Source organism: Callionymus lyra, chromosome 1 (assembly GCF_982586985.1).
Source record: "Callionymus lyra chromosome 1, fCalLyr1.hap1.1, whole genome shotgun sequence".
Taxonomy (NCBI): Eukaryota; Metazoa; Chordata; class Actinopteri; order Syngnathiformes; family Callionymidae; genus Callionymus; species Callionymus lyra.
Genome location: NC_141818.1, coordinates 5,515,684 through 5,532,476, shown reverse-complemented (window position 1 = coordinate 5,532,476; position 16,793 = coordinate 5,515,684). Strand labels below are relative to the sequence as shown.

The 16,793-nt window shown below is 35.7% G+C and overlaps 1 protein-coding gene across 7 annotated transcripts in view; it reads right to left on the bottom strand.

The window, feature by feature from the left end:
* camk2b1 (calcium/calmodulin-dependent protein kinase (CaM kinase) II beta 1) overlaps positions 1 to 16,793 on the bottom strand; it is a 67,763-nt gene that overhangs the window by 21,482 nt on the left and 29,488 nt on the right. For 4 of the 7 annotated variants that reach the window (XM_087789613.1, XM_087789622.1, XM_087789639.1 and 1 more), the window contains exons 6-12: positions 15,272 to 15,344; positions 10,638 to 10,740; positions 9,170 to 9,253; positions 9,020 to 9,114; positions 6,150 to 6,272; positions 5,998 to 6,081; positions 5,171 to 5,213 (exon numbers count right to left, since the gene is read on the bottom strand). In XM_087789613.1, coding sequence (XP_087645739.1) covers positions 5,171 to 5,213; positions 5,998 to 6,081; positions 6,150 to 6,272; positions 9,020 to 9,114; positions 9,170 to 9,253; positions 10,638 to 10,740; positions 15,272 to 15,344 — 605 coding nt within the window. Of the gene's footprint in view, positions 1 to 3,876; positions 3,973 to 5,170; positions 5,214 to 5,997; positions 6,082 to 6,149; positions 6,273 to 9,019; positions 9,115 to 9,169; positions 9,254 to 10,637; positions 10,741 to 15,271; positions 15,345 to 16,793 lie in introns of all 7 variants that reach the window. The other 3 variants (XM_087789648.1, XM_087789597.1, XM_087789605.1) reach the window with 1 other exon arrangement.

The following is a 16,793-nucleotide window of genomic DNA, read 5'->3' as shown; positions in this document are numbered from 1 at the left end:
CAGAAGAAAGGAGAACAGAATTAAATGATGAGAGTAGAGACAGATGACAGGAAAACAAGATGAAATGATGAGAGAAGAGACAGATGAAAGGAGAACAAGATGAAATGATGAGAGAGGAGACTGATGAAAGGAGAACAAGATGAAATTATGAGAGTAGAGACAGATGAAAGGAAAACAAGATTAAATGATGAGAGTAGAGACAGGTGTAAACAAGATGAAATGATGAGAGTAAAGACAGGTGAAAGATGAAGTGATGAGAGTAGAGACAGACGAAAGATGAACAAGATGAAATGATGAGAGTAGAGACGGGTAAAAAGAGAACAAGATAAAGTGATGAGAGTAGAGACAGATGAAAGGAGAACAAGATGAAATGATGGAAGTAGAGACAAGTGAAAGGAGTTGGAGTGTTGGATTTAACACGTTTATTTTGTATATTTATGATAACATTTTATATTTTTAAAGGTGTTTTCAGTTTTCCTTTAAGAAAAAAAAACTGTTTATTATTTTTTATTACCCTTTTTTAGATTTATGGATAGTATTAATTAAATCTTACCTGGCAACTCTGTGATTTATTATCAAATACATATTTTTTAAATATTTATATATTTTAATAATGAACACAATTACCTTCTAATCATCAAAAATATAAATTTTAATTTTTTTTAAACACCTTTTATTTAAAGATAAAAACATATTGACTTAAAACCTAACTTTTAATGTTCAATAACAAAATAAACACTGTAATTATTTATGTATCTTTTTGTTTAAAATAAATATTCATAAATAAAAATCAAATATTGAATTAATCATAGTATAAATAAATTGATGTAATCTTTATTTAAATCATTTAAAATGTATAACGCTTACATTTGACAATTTTAATTCCTGTGAAATTATATATTTTTCTTATTTTAATTATTATTTTTTGGAAAACTAAATGTTGTTGTTTTTTAAAAACATAAGATTTGTGGGTCAAACTCGAGATGATTTTTTGTTTCCCACTGTGAGTCGTTTGAAGAAAGATCCGTCCGAGTCACTGGAGTCTCTGGTGACTCGTGACTCGTGGAAAGAACCAAAGACTCGTCTTCACTACACTTGAGAGAAAAGAGAGTCGGTGACGCCTGGACCTGCGAGGAGGGTCAGGAGGTCAGGAGGTCAGGAGGTCAGAGCAGAAGCAGGAGCTCCTTACCTTGTCATAAATGACACATGAAGCAAGAAAAGAGAGGAGGAAGAGGTTAAAAACAGAAGAAAAAGAAGGGAAGAGTCTCGAGCACAGATAGCAAGATGCGCTGCTGTCAGACCACAGGCAGGATGGGCATGAGGGGTCAAAGGTCAAACCCATCCGCCGGAGTTGAGATGCGATTGACCATTTTTTTTTTTTAAAATAACCAGTGGATTATTTCACCGATTTATCCATGATTTTTTCTTTAAAAAATAATTTAAAATACTGACGTATAAATGAATCAAATCCTGAACTTTCTCAGAGAAGTTTTTATTAAAAAACAGAAAAATCTTAAGCTGAATTTTTTGTTTGAATGAACCCGAACTGTCAGATCAACAAATAATAATGTAAAATATATATAAAAAATAACTATATACTGACTGAACTAACATTATTTGCTACCGTAGATTTATTTTATAATATTTATAAATATCAAAAATATCAGGTGCATATTTATATATTAAGGTTTGTTTTTCTCTCCTCATTAATTCATAATAGTGACTGAGAGGAAATTGATTCATAATCATATATATATATTTTTTTAATATATATATATATATATACAGTATATACTTTTTTATATTCAGCACAATTCCCTTCTTTTCATCAGGAATAATGATTTAAAACTACCTTTTGAACATTCTCATTAATGCTAAATATATATTGACAATCTTTTTCTTTCAACTTTTCTTTCAAGAATAGAATCGTATTCTATTCTTGAAATAATAGAGATTGTCGTTCAGGGATGTTAAACTATCGCTAAAAAACATCGTACGTTTTGGCCGAATTACTCTGTTCGAGTCTAAATATATTGTGTTTTGGTGTTTGTTCGCCGCTGTGGTTCGACAACATGAAGTCGAACCGGACGCTTCGGTTCCGACGGCCAGAACCAAACCCATCCCGGCCCGAGGTCTACAGAGTCGACCATGCAGCTCAGTCCTGTTGCAGCGCATGCACCAGTCCAGTGCTCCATGCAGCATTCACAGCTCCTGGGAAAGACCCGGAAGACCCGAGGACAGGAAGAGAGAGAGAGAGAGTCTGAGAGGTTTGATCGCTGCAGGATCCAGAGTCCAGATAGAATATCAGTGGGATGGAGGAAGAGGGGATGAAGAAAGAGAGAGAGAGAGAGAGAGAGAGGGGGTCGGACGTCACTCCACAGGGCTCAAGCCGTGCTCCGGGGGCTGCACTCGGGAACGAGAGGGTGGAGGACGAGGGAGCGGCGGTCGAGCTTCCGATCAGAACCGCTGAGAGGAAGTGACAGATGTGCTGACGTGGAAGAAAGAGCGAGAGCCGAGATTCCATCAACATCCCTGACATGTGTGGAGCCTTGATGGTCGACGATAGCGCGGAGAATTATTAGTTAAGTAGTAAAATAAGAAAAATGTAAAAACTTGCCGACCAAAAAAATCAGAAAAAGAAAAGTTGTATTAAAGCCTAAAATTTGTCCAAAAAGATTTTAAAATATAGTTTTAGGTGTAAAAGCAGGAAATACTAAAATTTGTATTTAGTAATTCTATAACTAAAAATATAAAGAAAAACTGGTAAGCGAAAATAAAAAGAGTAAGGATAACAGGAAATTTAAAAAAAAAAAAAAAAAAAAAGGAAACTAATTTAAAAGCCTAAAACTTGTCACCAAGGATGAAGAAAAAAAAAGTGTACACTTTTAATCTGCAAAAATTACATCATAAGCAGAAAAAGAGAAGATTATTTACCTTCATTGTTGACCATAAAAAGATAAAAAAAATAATCATAAAAATAATATATGATAATAATAAAAAATAATAATTAAATTAAAAAATAAGAATATCGACGTAGGGAAAAAACTAATACATAATATATTAATAAATACAAAATTGTCTTTAAGTACTAATATTTAATGCTAGAAATAAAATAAATGTAAGGCCACAAAAGGCGTCACTTGTACTTCAAAAAAGTAGCTTCGCTTATCAGCAACTTTTCAATGGATTAGTTTCTGTGTCCTGACTGATGATAGTGTGTGTCTTTGTGTGTCTATGTGTGTGTCTTTGTGTGTGTCTATGTGTGTGTCTTTGTGTGTGTCTATGTGTGTCTTTGTGTGTCTGTGTGTGTCTATGTGTGCGTGTGTGTGTGTGTGTGTGTCTTTGTGTCTCTGTCTGTGTGTGTCTGTGTGTGTCTATGTGTGTCTTTGTGTGTCTGTGTGTGTCTATGTGTGCGTGTGTGTGTGTGTCTTTGTGTCTCTGTCTGTGTGTGTCTGTGTGTGTGTGTGTGGGTGTGTGGTGTGTGTGTGTGTGTGTGTGTGTGTGTGTGTGTGTGTGTGTGTGTGTGTGTGTGTGTGTGTGTGTGTGTGTGTGTGTGTGTGTGTGTCTGTGTGTGTTTGTGTGTGTGTGTGTGTGTGTCTCAGATCAAAGATGGCAACAAGACTCTGGATGAACTAATTAAATGTTGCAGGTTGTGATGGAAACGAAGCTCTCGCTGCTGGTGACCATGAGATGAGATGAAGAGATAAAAGCCATTTTGCACTGAGCCTCCATGCTGAGGAGAGAGAGCTGGAGGAGGATGGAGGAGGAGGAGGAGGAGGAGGAGGATGGAGGAGGAGGAGGAGGAGGAGAGGGATAAGGAGGAGGGGGGAGGTCACAGGGGTCGCGACCCCGGGTTGGTTGGAGCCGCCGTGCTACCTTGTTCCACCAGCCCCGCCGCGGTGCCGGCGGCCGCAGCCACGGCGGCGGCGGCGGCGGTGACGGAGGCGGGCGCGGTGCTCTGCCTGCTGCCCACTGATGGAGAGAGTGATGGAGGAGAGAAGAGAGCGGAGGTGAGGAGGTGACGGCACGAGCAGCAGGAGGTGAAGCCGTCAGAGGAGGAGTAACATTACGACCACTGACCGATGACGCGTTCGGCGTGTTTCTACGACGATGAGCATCGTCAAGCTAAAGGCTACGTTAAAAAAACAAAGTTGAACTTTACAATTTAATATGGGAAAACAAATGGTTCCCTAGGGAGCTAAATGAGGGTCAAAAGTTTTGATTTAAAAAAAAAAAGGAAACAAATTTAAAAGCCTAAAATTTGTCACTTAAAATGAAGAAAAAAAAGTGTTTTAATGGTTTACAAATGGGGAAGAATTTAACACAGAAAACAAAGTTTTGAATCCAATTTCAAATTTGAAAAAATATTATTATTTTACTTTTACTTGAATTTGAGATAAATTAGAAGAAAAATCCAATGTAAACAGATTTTTATTTAATTTATTATTCTTTATTTTTTTATTCAGAACACAGAAAAATGGAAGTTTTGGATCCAAAATAATCTTAAGAAGGAATTTTAAATCAAAAATGTGTTTTCTGGAAAAAAATTGTGTTGAATTTCAATTAGTACGAAAAAAAAGTTTAGAATGTCATGAAAAAGTTAGGTACGGAAAACTTTTTTTTTTTAATGAAATAAATGTGTCGGAAATCTGATATAATAAGAATAAAGAGTGTTTTACAAAAGGTTTTATTCTAAATATTAAATGAATGTAAAATAAAACAAATGACTAATTGTTAATAAAAAATAGTTTTCTTTTTTCAGATACAAAACTTTTGACCGCAGTATTACTCTTAACAGGAAGTTTAACACAAAAATATTTTTTAAACACTGGAGGCAAATGTTTCTACTTCCATCTTTGATGGAAGTAGAAACATTTTAAGAAAAGAGATGATTGACGGCGTTTAAAAGCGACAGTTGACGTCACGCTAGTAAAGACAGAACCACATGGAACAAGAATATCCGACACACACCGACGCCGGTCACACACACGTGTGTGTGATGTTGTGTGTTCACTAATTAAAAAATACATTTTGTTTTTTACAAATTCATTTAATTCAAAGACATTGAAACATGAATTCATGTTTTTTTTAATTCAATATCAAAATGTTGGTATAACTTATTATTTTTTATTTAATTTGATGGAACAATGATGCAAAAAAAAAAACTCACCGGAGAAGTTTCGTGAGACCAGCATGGTGGTGAGGATCGCCCCCTGCGGACAGAACGGGAACTTCATCGTCACTGAACCAAAACTGTTGATTATACTAGTTTATATTCCGTCATAAATGTATGTAATCTATATATATACATTTAAATATATTGTTAAGTTTATAAAGCAACACCTTGTAAGTTTATTTTAACGCTAGATTAAAATAAATACACTGAGTTTTAAGTCACATTAAAAATTAAACAAAGTCTGAATAATGTGTTTCTTCAATGAATTCTGGCGTTAAAATAGAGAACAAATATAAACTAAAATAGATAGAAACTAGATTATTTTCAAAGAAAATTATGACTTTTTGTTTGAACAAAAACATTTGAGAGATTATGTTGGTTAAAATAACAAACAGTAAAACAGTAATAAAGGTATAAATAATAATTTTATTAAATAATTAATACTTTATTGAAATAATGGACAGAAAGAGAATATTTTTAACATAAATGCTAAGTGTTTAACACTTGTTTATTAAAATGATCAAAATGAATGAATTTAGCTTTAATTCAAAGGAAAAAGAAGCAAAAAAAAAGTATCTTGGGATCTTGTTCACGAGTGAGGATGTGAAGACTTTTGTTTTGGTGAAGAAAGAGCTGAGCCAGAAGACAAATCTAACTGCTGAGGTCTTGACAGAGAAGCTCCGTCATCCAGGAGGGACTCGGAATAAAACCTCCAGTGCTAACATCTAGAGGAGGTTTGTGGACCTCTTGACTTCCACTGCTGCCCCTGCGACCCCGACCTCGTGCGTCACCCTCGACCTTCATCATCTTCAAGCACCGACCTTGAGTTTTCTTCTGGCGTTGAACTTCTTCAGGCACTCGACCGTCTCCTGCCTGTGCATCATGGAGGCCACCGTGGAGCGTTGCTGTGGAGAAGATGGAGTCTCAAGTCCGGGTCAGGTACCGAGTGGCGGGACCGGAGGGCGGGACTTACGCAGACCCACGGGTGCTTCAGGGCCTCCTGGGCCGTGATCCTCTTGGCGGGGTTGATGGTCAGCATCTGGTTGATGAGGTTCTTGGCCTCCGGGGTGACGGTGTCCCACTCCGGAGACGGGAACTGAACACAACAGAGCGACCTTGGTGTCGTGGTGCGTTCAGGGACACGAGTGCAGAAGGTTTTTATTTCATCGCCGGAGTCAACGAGAAGTTACTGTTCATTATTTAAACTGAAGTTAATATTTCAGAGAAAGATTCTCTCACTTGAATCTGTTCAAGGAAGAAACGTTCAATGGAAAATAATTGATTTAAAAATAAACTATTATTTCATTTAAATCTTTAAAAAAAAGGATGTGGATGAAATAATTAAATGTGATAATTAGTTGTTGTTTTTTGTCCAAACTTTATTTATTTTTTCAAAGTAAAAGCCTTTTTTCTGTAGATTGAAAATGTCTGATTTATTCAGAATAAACCTTTTTTTTTTTTTTAAAGATCTTTTTCAGATTCAAAACTTATTTCAAACGCGTTTTTATTTAGTTCAAGACAATTAATTCAAACTTTTTGGACAGAAACATCAGGATAAACGTTACAATATATATTCAAAAGAAATAGTAAAAATAGAAAAGTTAAACCGTAAAACAAATACAAATTATTGCATAATTAATAGAAAAGTAAGTGATTTACTAGTAAAAATATACATTATCTATTAAAAAAAACAAAACATAAAAAGATAAATAAAAAATAAATGTTTAAAATAAAGGTAATAACTTCTTTTTAAATTATCTTTGTAGTTTATAAAGCAGCAGGAGTTTAAAATGTTTTCATTTATTGTTGTTGCTTTTTCATATAATTTATGAAAAAATATATAATGATGTTGTTTAGAAATTAAAACAATAAAACAAATAATAATAACAATTTAAATTAATAATAATTAAAACTTGAAAGTTGTTCAGTTATTCTGGTTGATTTATAATAAATAGGTTAAAGTCAGAGTTAAACCAGGTTAAAGTCAGAGATAAACCAGGTTAAAGTCAGAGTTAAATCAGGTTAAAGTCAGAGTTAAACCAGGTTAAAGTCAGAGTTAAAGCAGGTTGAATTCAGAGTTAAACCAGGTTAAAGTCAGAGTTAAACCAGGTTGAAGTCAGAGTTAAACCAGGTTAAAGTCAGAGTTAAATCAGGTTAAAGTCAGAGTTAAATCAGGTTAAAGTCAGAGTTAAACCAGGTTAAAGTAAGAGTTAAACCCGGTTAAATTCAGAGTTAAACCAGGTTAAAGTCAGAGTTAAACCAGGTTAAAGTCAGAGTTAAACCAGGTTAAAGTCAGAGTTAAACCAGGTGAAAGTCAGAGTTAAACCCGGTTAAATTCAGAGTTAAACCAGGTTAAAGTCAGAGTTAAACCAGGTTAAAGTCAGAGTTAAACCCGGTTAAATTCAGAGTTAAACCAGGTTAAAGTCAGAGTTAAACCAGGTTAAAGTCAGAGTTAAACCAGGTTAAAGTCAGAGTTAAACCAGGTTAAAGTCAGAGTTAAACCAGGTTAAAGTCAGATTTAAACCAGGTTAAAGTCAGATTTAAACCAGGTTAAAGTCAGAGTTAAACCAGGTTAAAGTAAGAGTTAAACCAGGTTAAAGTCAGAGTTAAACCAGGTTAAAGTCAGAGTTAAACCAGGTTAAAGTCAGAGTTAAACCAGGTTAAAGTCAGAGTTAAACCAGGTTAAAGTCAGAGTTAAACCAGGTTAAAGTAAGAGTTAAACCAGGTTAAAGTCAGAGTTAAACCAGGTTAAAGTCAGATTTAAACCAGGTTAAAGTCAGAGTTAAACCAGGTTAAAGTAAGAGTTAAACCAGGTTAAAGTCAGAGTTAAACCAGGTTAAAGTCAGAGTTAAACCAGGTTAAAGTCAGAGTTAAACCAGGTTAAAGTCAGATTTAAACCAGGTTAAAGTCAGATTTAAACCAGGTTAAAGTCAGAGTTAAACCAGGTTAAAGTCAGAGTTAAACCAGGTTAAAGTCAGAGTTAAACCAGGTTAAAGTCAGAGTTAAACCAGGTTAAAGTCAGAGTTAAACCAGGTTAAAGTCAGAGTTAAACCAGGTTAAAGTAAGAGTTAAACCAGGTTAAAGTCAGAGTTAAACCAGGTTAAAGTCAGAGTTAAACCAGGTTAAAGTCAGATTTAAACCAGGTTAAAGTCAGAGTTAAACCAGGTTAAAGTAAGAGTTAAACCAGGTTAAAGTCAGAGTTAAACCAGGTTAAAGTCAGAGTTAAACCAGGTTAAAGTCAGAGTTAAACCAGGTTAAAGTCAGAGTTAAACCAGGTTAAAGTAAGAGTTAAACCAGGTTAAAGTCAGAGTTAAACCAGGTTAAAGTCAGAGTTAAACCAGGTTAAAGTCAGAGTTAAACCAGGTTAAAGTCAGATTTAAACCAGGTTAAAGTCAGATTTAAACCAGGTTAAATTCAGAGTTAAACCAGGTTAAAGTAAGAGTTAAACCAGGTTAAAGTCAGAGTTAAACCAGGTTAAAGTCAGAGTTAAACCAGGTTAAAGTCAGAGTTAAACCAGGTTAAAGTCAGAGTTAAACCAGGTTAAAGTCAGAGTTAAACCAGGTTAAAGTAAGAGTTAAACCAGGTTAAAGTCAGAGTTAAACCAGGTTAAAGTCAGAGTTAAACCAGGTTAAAGTCAGATTTAAACCAGGTTAAAGTCAGAGTTAAACCAGGTTAAAGTAAGAGTTAAACCAGGTTAAAGTCAGAGTTAAACCAGGTTAAAGTCAGAGTTAAACCAGGTTAAAGTCAGAGTTAAACCAGGTTAAATCTGAGGATGAAAGCGACACCTGCTGCAATATGAATGAGTTGCGTAAGAGCTGCAGCAACAGGGGCAGAAAGACTCACGTCGTAAGCTCCGGCTTTGATTTGCTGGTAGAGCTTGTGCTGGTCCTCGTCCCAGAAGGGGGGGTACCCCACCAGCAGGATGTAGAGGATCACCCCTGAGACACACACAGGTCAGCGCTCACACACCTCTGGACCGACTGGAGGACTCACCGCAGGCCCAGATGTCCACGGGTTTTCCGTACGCCTCCTTCCTCAGGACCTCTGGGGACAAGTACCCCGGTGTTCCTGCGAACCCTGCACAAGATGGAGGCTTTGATTGACAGCTGCCCTGAGCATCAGTGTCACGTGACTTACATCACAATTAATAATCCATGAATGTGGACTGTTGTGTTGTGAGTGTGTCGTCTGGACCGTTGTGTTGCAAGTATGTCCTCTTGACTGTTTTGTTGTGAGTGTGTTGTGTAGCACTGTTGTGTTGCGTTGCAAGTATGTTGGATTGCTAGTGTGTTGGGAGTAAGTGAGTAAGTTAGTAAGTGAGTGTATTGTGTTGCGAGTAAGTAAGTGTGTTGTGAGTGTGTTGTGTTGTGAGTAAGTAAGTGTGTTGTGAGTGTGTTGTGTCGTGAGTAAGTAAGTGTGTTGTGAGTGTGTTGTGTCGTGAGTAAGTAAGTAAGTAAGTTAGTTAGTGTGTTGTGTTGTGTTGTGAGTGTGTTGTGTTGCGAGTAACTAAGAAAGTGTGTTGTGTTGCACGGTTGTGGTGTGAGTGTGTCGTCTGGATTGTTGTGGTGTGAGTCTGTCTTCTGGACTGTTGTGTTGCACTGTTGTGTTACAAGTGTGTTGTGTTGCACTGTTGTGTTGCGGGTGTGTTGTGTAGCACAGTTGCGAGTGTGTTGTCTAGCACAGTTGTGTTTCAAGTGTGTTGTGTAGCACAGTTGTGTGTGTGTTGTATTGCACTGTTGTGTTGTTAGTGTGTCTTCTGGACTATTGTGTTCTGAGTATGTTGTGTAGCACAGTTGTGAGTGTGTTGTGTAGCACAGTTACGAGTGTGTTGTGTTGCACTGTTGTGTTGCAAGTGTGTTGTACTACACTGTTGTGTTGTGAGTCTGTTGTACTACACTGTTATGTTGTGAGTCTGTCTTCTGCACTGTCGTGTTGTTAGTGTGTCTTCTGGACTGTTGTGTAGCACAGTTGTGAGTGTGTTGTGTAGCACAGTTGTGAGTGTGTTGTGTAGCCCAGTTGTGAGTGTGTTGTGTAGCACAGTTGTGAGTGTGTTGTGTAGCACAGTTGTGAGTGTGTTTTGTAGCACAGTTGTGAGTGTGTTGTGTAGCCCAGTTGTGAGTGTGTTGTGTAGCACAGTTGTGAGTGTGTTGTGTAGCACAGTTGCGAGTGTGTTGTGTAGCCCAGTTGTGAGTGTGTTGTGTAGCCCAGTTGTGAGTGTGTTGTGTAGCCCAGTTGTGAGTGTGTTGTGTAGCACAGTTGTGAGTGTGTTGTGTAGCACAGTTGTGAGTGTGTTGTGTAGTCCAGTTGTGAGTGTGTTGTGTAGCACAGTTGTGAGTGTGTTGTGTAGCACAGTTGTGAGTGTGTTGTGTAGCACAGTTGTGAGTGTGTTGTGTAGCACAGTTGTGAGTGTGTTGTGTAGCACAGTTGTGAGTGTGTTGTGTAGCCCAGTTGTGTTACTGACCGAACCAGGCCTGCTGGTCTCCCTGCACCTCGATGGCGAGTCCAAAGTCCGCCAGCTTCACTGCTGCGTTCTTACACTTGCTGGCCAGCAGGAGGTTCTCTGGCTGTTGAGGAGACACAGGTTACAACACACACACTCACAGACACACACAGACACACACAAGTGTGTCCATCTTCCATCTCAACATTGTGCGTCAAAAGACTTCAGGTTCTGACCCGTGAGACTCGGAGCTGCTTTGAAAAGACGAGTCGTCGAGTCCGACTCCACTGACTCAACGACTCCACCGCTGTGGGCAGAACTAAACACTCTGGTTTCCTCCTACAATATAGAACTAAATCACTATTTAACTATTTATTAAAAATGCTTCTTTTTTTTAACAATTTTAACCAGATAACTACGACTTACTATCTATTAGATATAGAATCTTAAAATATAAATAAAGTAAAATAGAACTAAATAAGTCGCCTGTTGCCCCAACTAGCTGGGACATTGTCCAGTTTAAAGAGAAGAAAGTTAAATATTAAATTAAATTACATTTTAAATCCATTAATTTCTTTTTTCAATACAGGAGACTTGAATTCATCTCTTAAAAGTTTTAAAACAAGAACATTTCTTCAGAAATAGAAAAAAATAGACATTTATTCCCATTTTATCGCATATAGAGGAAAAGTTTTGATATCAAAAGTATGTTAAAGCACAAAAAAGCATGAAATTATTTTTTAAAAATGTATGTTTTTGACTTAATATTTTTTTTATTTAATTTTTGTAACTTTTTTCTGAAACACGTCTCTCTACTTTCTTTCTCTGCTTTTCCCTCGAGCTCTTCTGAGGAACACCGAGGTGTTCCCAGGTCAGAGGTCAGAGATCAGCCGGGTCTGTCCCGGGACCTCCTCCCAGGCAAACACTAGGGGGCGTCCAGGAGAGGCTCTATTCTGAGCGTCTCTTCAGGTTCATGAAGTTAAACGTCTCTTATGATCTCAACTTGTTTGGATCAAAATCCTGCTTCAAGTTCCTAACTTTGCTGCTGCGACTGAAGACGAGAAGATCAAACCTTTCATCTCAAAATATGCTATTTGTGCCTCATTTTCTGACTCTGAGGCGTTTTTATCACCAGAGTCGATGAATCCAGCGTCGCCATCTTTAGAAGAAAACAACCGTTTACAGCTTTGATCTCGTTCTTCAATGTTTGTTAATACAAGCAGCATTTAGAGATTATTGTTGACATTTATAATCTGTCACTTTTTTATGTTTTCATATTTGTAATGTGAAACTAAAAATATATAAATGTTTATTTATATATATATATATATATATATATATATATAAACACATTTTGAAGTCGCTTTTTTAATAAAATAATAACCTTTTTTTTAATGTTGTTAATTTTTGTTACATTTTTTATTACCTTTTTTATTTAAAATGTTAAAATAAATTATTTTAATAAACTTTTTTTTATTGAAGTGAAAAACTTTGTATTTCCAGAAGTTTTTTAGAAATTTAAATTTAAATTATTTTATATTTTTAATCAAACTGTTTTTTCGTTAGTTTTTTTTTTTTAATTGTCTCATCTTTTGCTATTTTAAATATTATTTTGATTAAAAAACAATATTTAATTAATTAATTTTTATTTAAGTGAAAGAAGATTTTTTTTTCTAAAACATTTTCGACCTAAGACCTAACATTTACAGTTGTTTCCAAAGGATGAAAATATGAAAATATGATGTTTTATCAGATCAAGTTTCTTCAGGCGACAAACGTTGCTGAACGAACATAATGTTTAATAATAATATTATCATTATTTTTTATTGAACTATGGAGTCATTTTCTATTTTATCTTGAACCTGATTTTTCTAGTCAGGAAAAATAACTTATTTTAAAAAACAGTGTTATTTGGTAATATTAGAGATTTTTTTTTTTCTTAAACCCTCAGAGATGCTTCTGAAGCAGCGACGCTGACGAACGACTCTGATGTTGAGTCTCTTCATCTGTCGTCACTGAACCGTTGAACTGATTCATGAGACAAAAGCATGAACTTGATGTTCAGAGACGTCGCATCATCGCGGTTCATGACAGCAACAGATCCAACTCAAAGTTTAGTGCAAAGACATTTTTTCTGGTTGTTTTGGTTTAACTTCATAGACAAATTGACTACTTTTTAAAGTACATTTTGAGGAGCAGATGAAGGCTTTTGTTTCTTTATTCATAAAGAGTTAACTTTGATCAAACAAATGTTTTTAAATCAAAATAAATTGGCTTTAATTAAAATAATATTTTTCTAATCAAAATATATATATTTTAAATCATAATAAATTTACTTCAATCAAACAAATGTTTCTAAATCTAAATAGTCCCCTAAAAAATTTTATCACAATAAATGTACTTCAATTACACATGTTTTAAATCAAAATAAATTTGCTTTGATCAAAATAATATTTTTTTAGTCAAAATATATATATTTTTTAAAATCAAAATAGCTTTGCTTCAATCAAACAAATATGTTTAAATAAAAAAAAAAGGAACTTCAGTTTTTTTCTTTAATAAAGAAAGTTGCTTCAATGAAAAAACTTTAAAAAAAAAAAGTTTAAATTTTTACGAAGCAACTTTTCTTATTGAAAAAAATATTTTTGCAAGCAACTTTCTTTAATGTTAACATTTTGGAAATCTTTAAAAATTTAAGAAACTTTATTTCAATAACAACATTTTTTTTTTGATTAAGAGATATCATTTTTTGGGTTTGAAAAATAAAGAGACCTTTATTTGTAAAATTATCAAATAATTTCTCCTTTTATCTTTTCTTTGTTCACCGATTTAATCTCAGTGAAAAGTCTAAGCAACTCATGGTTAGATTTTCTTTTTAACTCCTAATAATCAAATGTATTCTTGAGTGAAAGTTAAAGAAGTCGAGCAAACACACTGTAGTTGTTACACAGAAAAACTCAAAACAGAAGGTCTGATGTACAACAAAGAACCGTCGTGATCCTCGAACCACGTCTGAGTCTTTGTCAAAAACCTGATCCCAGTTCAGCGGATCAGTCGTGACCTATTGCATGAAATGCTGGGCGATGCTCGGGCGTGAAACCAGAGAGTGAAGCGTCTAAATAAAGACACAACGGCTCACGATCAACACAACAAGTGTCGGCGAAGACTTGGACTCACAGAACATGCGAAGACATGCGACATCAACTCGTGCTCATGCGGAGCTCGTCGGCCAAGAAATGATTAAATCCGTGTTTATCGAACATTCTGACATCCATCGTTCAATTTTCTCACTTCATCACAGATTCTCTCCGGAAATATTCTTCACATTTATATTCTTGTCACTACTTTACTTTTGTTGAATGAATTTTGAAATGTTTCCTTATTTTCCTACTGACTGTTTATCTTTATCATACATTTAACACTTGAAAACATTCGCTTCAATTTAAAGAAAATATTTGGAAAAAAAGCTTTTTTGAATTTAAACGTCTTTTTTCTTTATTTAACGCAATCTATAGTAGTATTATGGTATGGTGTCTTAAATATCCAATCGTAAAGTATATATATTATATATATACTGTATATGTATATATATATAAAAAAATTTGGGGGGGTTTTCCTTTGACATTTAAACATTTTTAAACAAGTTTTTGTTTTTATTTAACTGAAAATGTTTTTCAAATTTTGCTCTCTTCTAAAAAGTCTAGAAAATTATAACGGTTTGTTTGTTTGTTTTATTGAAGGGAAAGTCCTTTTTTTATTGAAAGGTTATGAGGTCTTTTTTTTTATTTAAGTGAAAACTTTTCTATTTTTTTGATGCAAAATATATAAATATTTAACTATTTATTTGTTCCATTCTTCTTAATTGAAGCAGTTTTTTTATTTAACAATTAAGAAACAAATGGACGCTTATAGAAACTGAATTTTAAAAAATACAGTTTCTATAAGAGTCGTAGTAGTTTATATAATCTTTTTTTATTTCTTATTTTAGGAATGTTTATTATCCATTAATTTATAAATTCTTGAAATGACCATCTTATCTTCTTTTTTTTACTTCAGACCATTAGTAAAATTGGAAAAAAAGAATTGAAACTATATTTAAGTTTTAGTTTCAGTTGATACTGAGAGAGACGTGATCCTCAGATCCTAAGATCCTCAGATCTCACTGGGACGACCTGGTAATGGATCGACTCTTAGACTCGTATCTGAAGCGAGAACGCTCTCTGGGGTGTATCGACCTAAAGTGGACCAGGGTCACCAGGAGGTCTGAGAGCAGTAAACACAGAACTCTGTGGGTCACTATCTTAGAGGCTCGATCGTCTCAAACATCCGAGGGCGACGAACAGAGTCTCTGACGCGAGTCAGTCTCGGCCAATCACGGATCAGAGTCGAGCCGCAGTGAAGGAGTCGATGAGTTCAGACTCCAAACATATTCTTCATCGACGTCGTCGTGGTTCCGGCCAAACTATCCTTTCATCGGATCACTCCCTGGAAACCGTCCAAAAAACCTCTTCCATTAAATGTCCAGCGGATTCTCTCGGTTAACTACCTTCACCTGGTCCAGGTGAGTCTCAACAACACGCTCACAGACGCACGACTGACAACACGAGCCACAAAACACGCTGACGGAAGAGCAAAGACTGACAGCCGTCACTCACCTTCAGGTCCCGGTGCACCACGCCCGACTGATGGCAGTGAAGCACCGCCTCCAGGATCTGCTGGATGCAATGACTGCATGCAAACACCAGGGGGCGCATGTTAGTTTAAGCAGTGCTACAGTCTCATGCCAGAAGTAAAAGGGGGGAGACGTCGGGGGGGAAGCGGGGGAGAGAGGGAGGTATAGTTCTGAGGTGAGGGTTTAACTCTCTGTCGGGTTTAAACCGTGAGTCAAGACAAAATGAAACGTCCACGATGAAGAAGGGGGGGGGGGGGCAGCCATGGTTACGAGGCCTGGAGACCATGAAGAAGAAAAAAAGCGAGAGGAACTTTTCTCCAGTGTGTGAGAGTAGAAGTGTGATGTGGAGATAGTTGAGTCGTGTGTAACGGCGGAAACGTCAGCTTTAAAAGCTGCTGGAGTCGACTGTATCCTCTCATCCTCAGTCACTTTGCTGCAGGGGGGACGTAATGACTGCTGCCATCTAGTGTTTGATTCTAACACAAAAGTGATGAAATAGCAATCATAAAATAACTATGATTAAAAAATAAAATACTGGAGTCGACTGTATCCTCTCATCCTCAGTCCTTTTGCTGCGGGGGGTGGGGGGGGGCGTAATGACTGCTGCCATCTAGTGTTTGATTTCTAATACAAAAGTGATTAAATAGAAATCAAACTATGACTATGATTAAAAAATAAAATACTGGAGTCGACTGTATCCTCTCATCCTCAGTCCTCTTTTTTTTTTGTTACGCCACTATTTAAATGTTTGTTTTTTCAAGCATGTCATTCATTGTTTGAATAATTTAATTCAATAATTTGTATATTGAAATCTTGAATTAGTTGCGTTTTTTAATAATTATTAAATTTCCAAAAGTAATGAAAAAATATTTTCTAAATAAATGTACTTTATTAGAACCATTATTCCATCATTTATTAATTGAATTGAAAAGGCTATGAGTTAATAAATATAGAATTAAGAACATTTATTTTGGAATTTAACCTTTCAATATACATTGAATTAAATTTAGATATATAGAAATAATTCATTTAAATTGTTTAAAAAATGTATTAAATGCTTGTTAAATGATTTCAATAACAATTATAAAACCAGTCAATATTCTGACTGATATACTTCCGTACCAAAGCCTCATACAGTTTAAAACATAAATATAAAATACATAAGTAAACTATTTCTACCTCAACATTCTAGAATCTTGATGAATGTTTGAAGAATAAAAGTCCATTTGAATCTAGTTGTAAAGATTAGAAGAACTGATGCGAACATCCATCATTAGCGAGGCGGTCATAATGTTATTGTTCCTCTGAAGGAACCACCTGACAGGAAACAGATAACGTGTGGTCATGTCGTTCGTCTTATCTCTGGACGAACACGTCGTGTTTCCATTGAAGCGAGCAGCACAACATTGAAACGAGCAGCACAACAATGAGACGTCGCCCCCTGCTGAGCAAAGGTTATCATCGTCTCGGAGATAAGTGGCCTCTTGAGTTACGGCGGCGTCGGC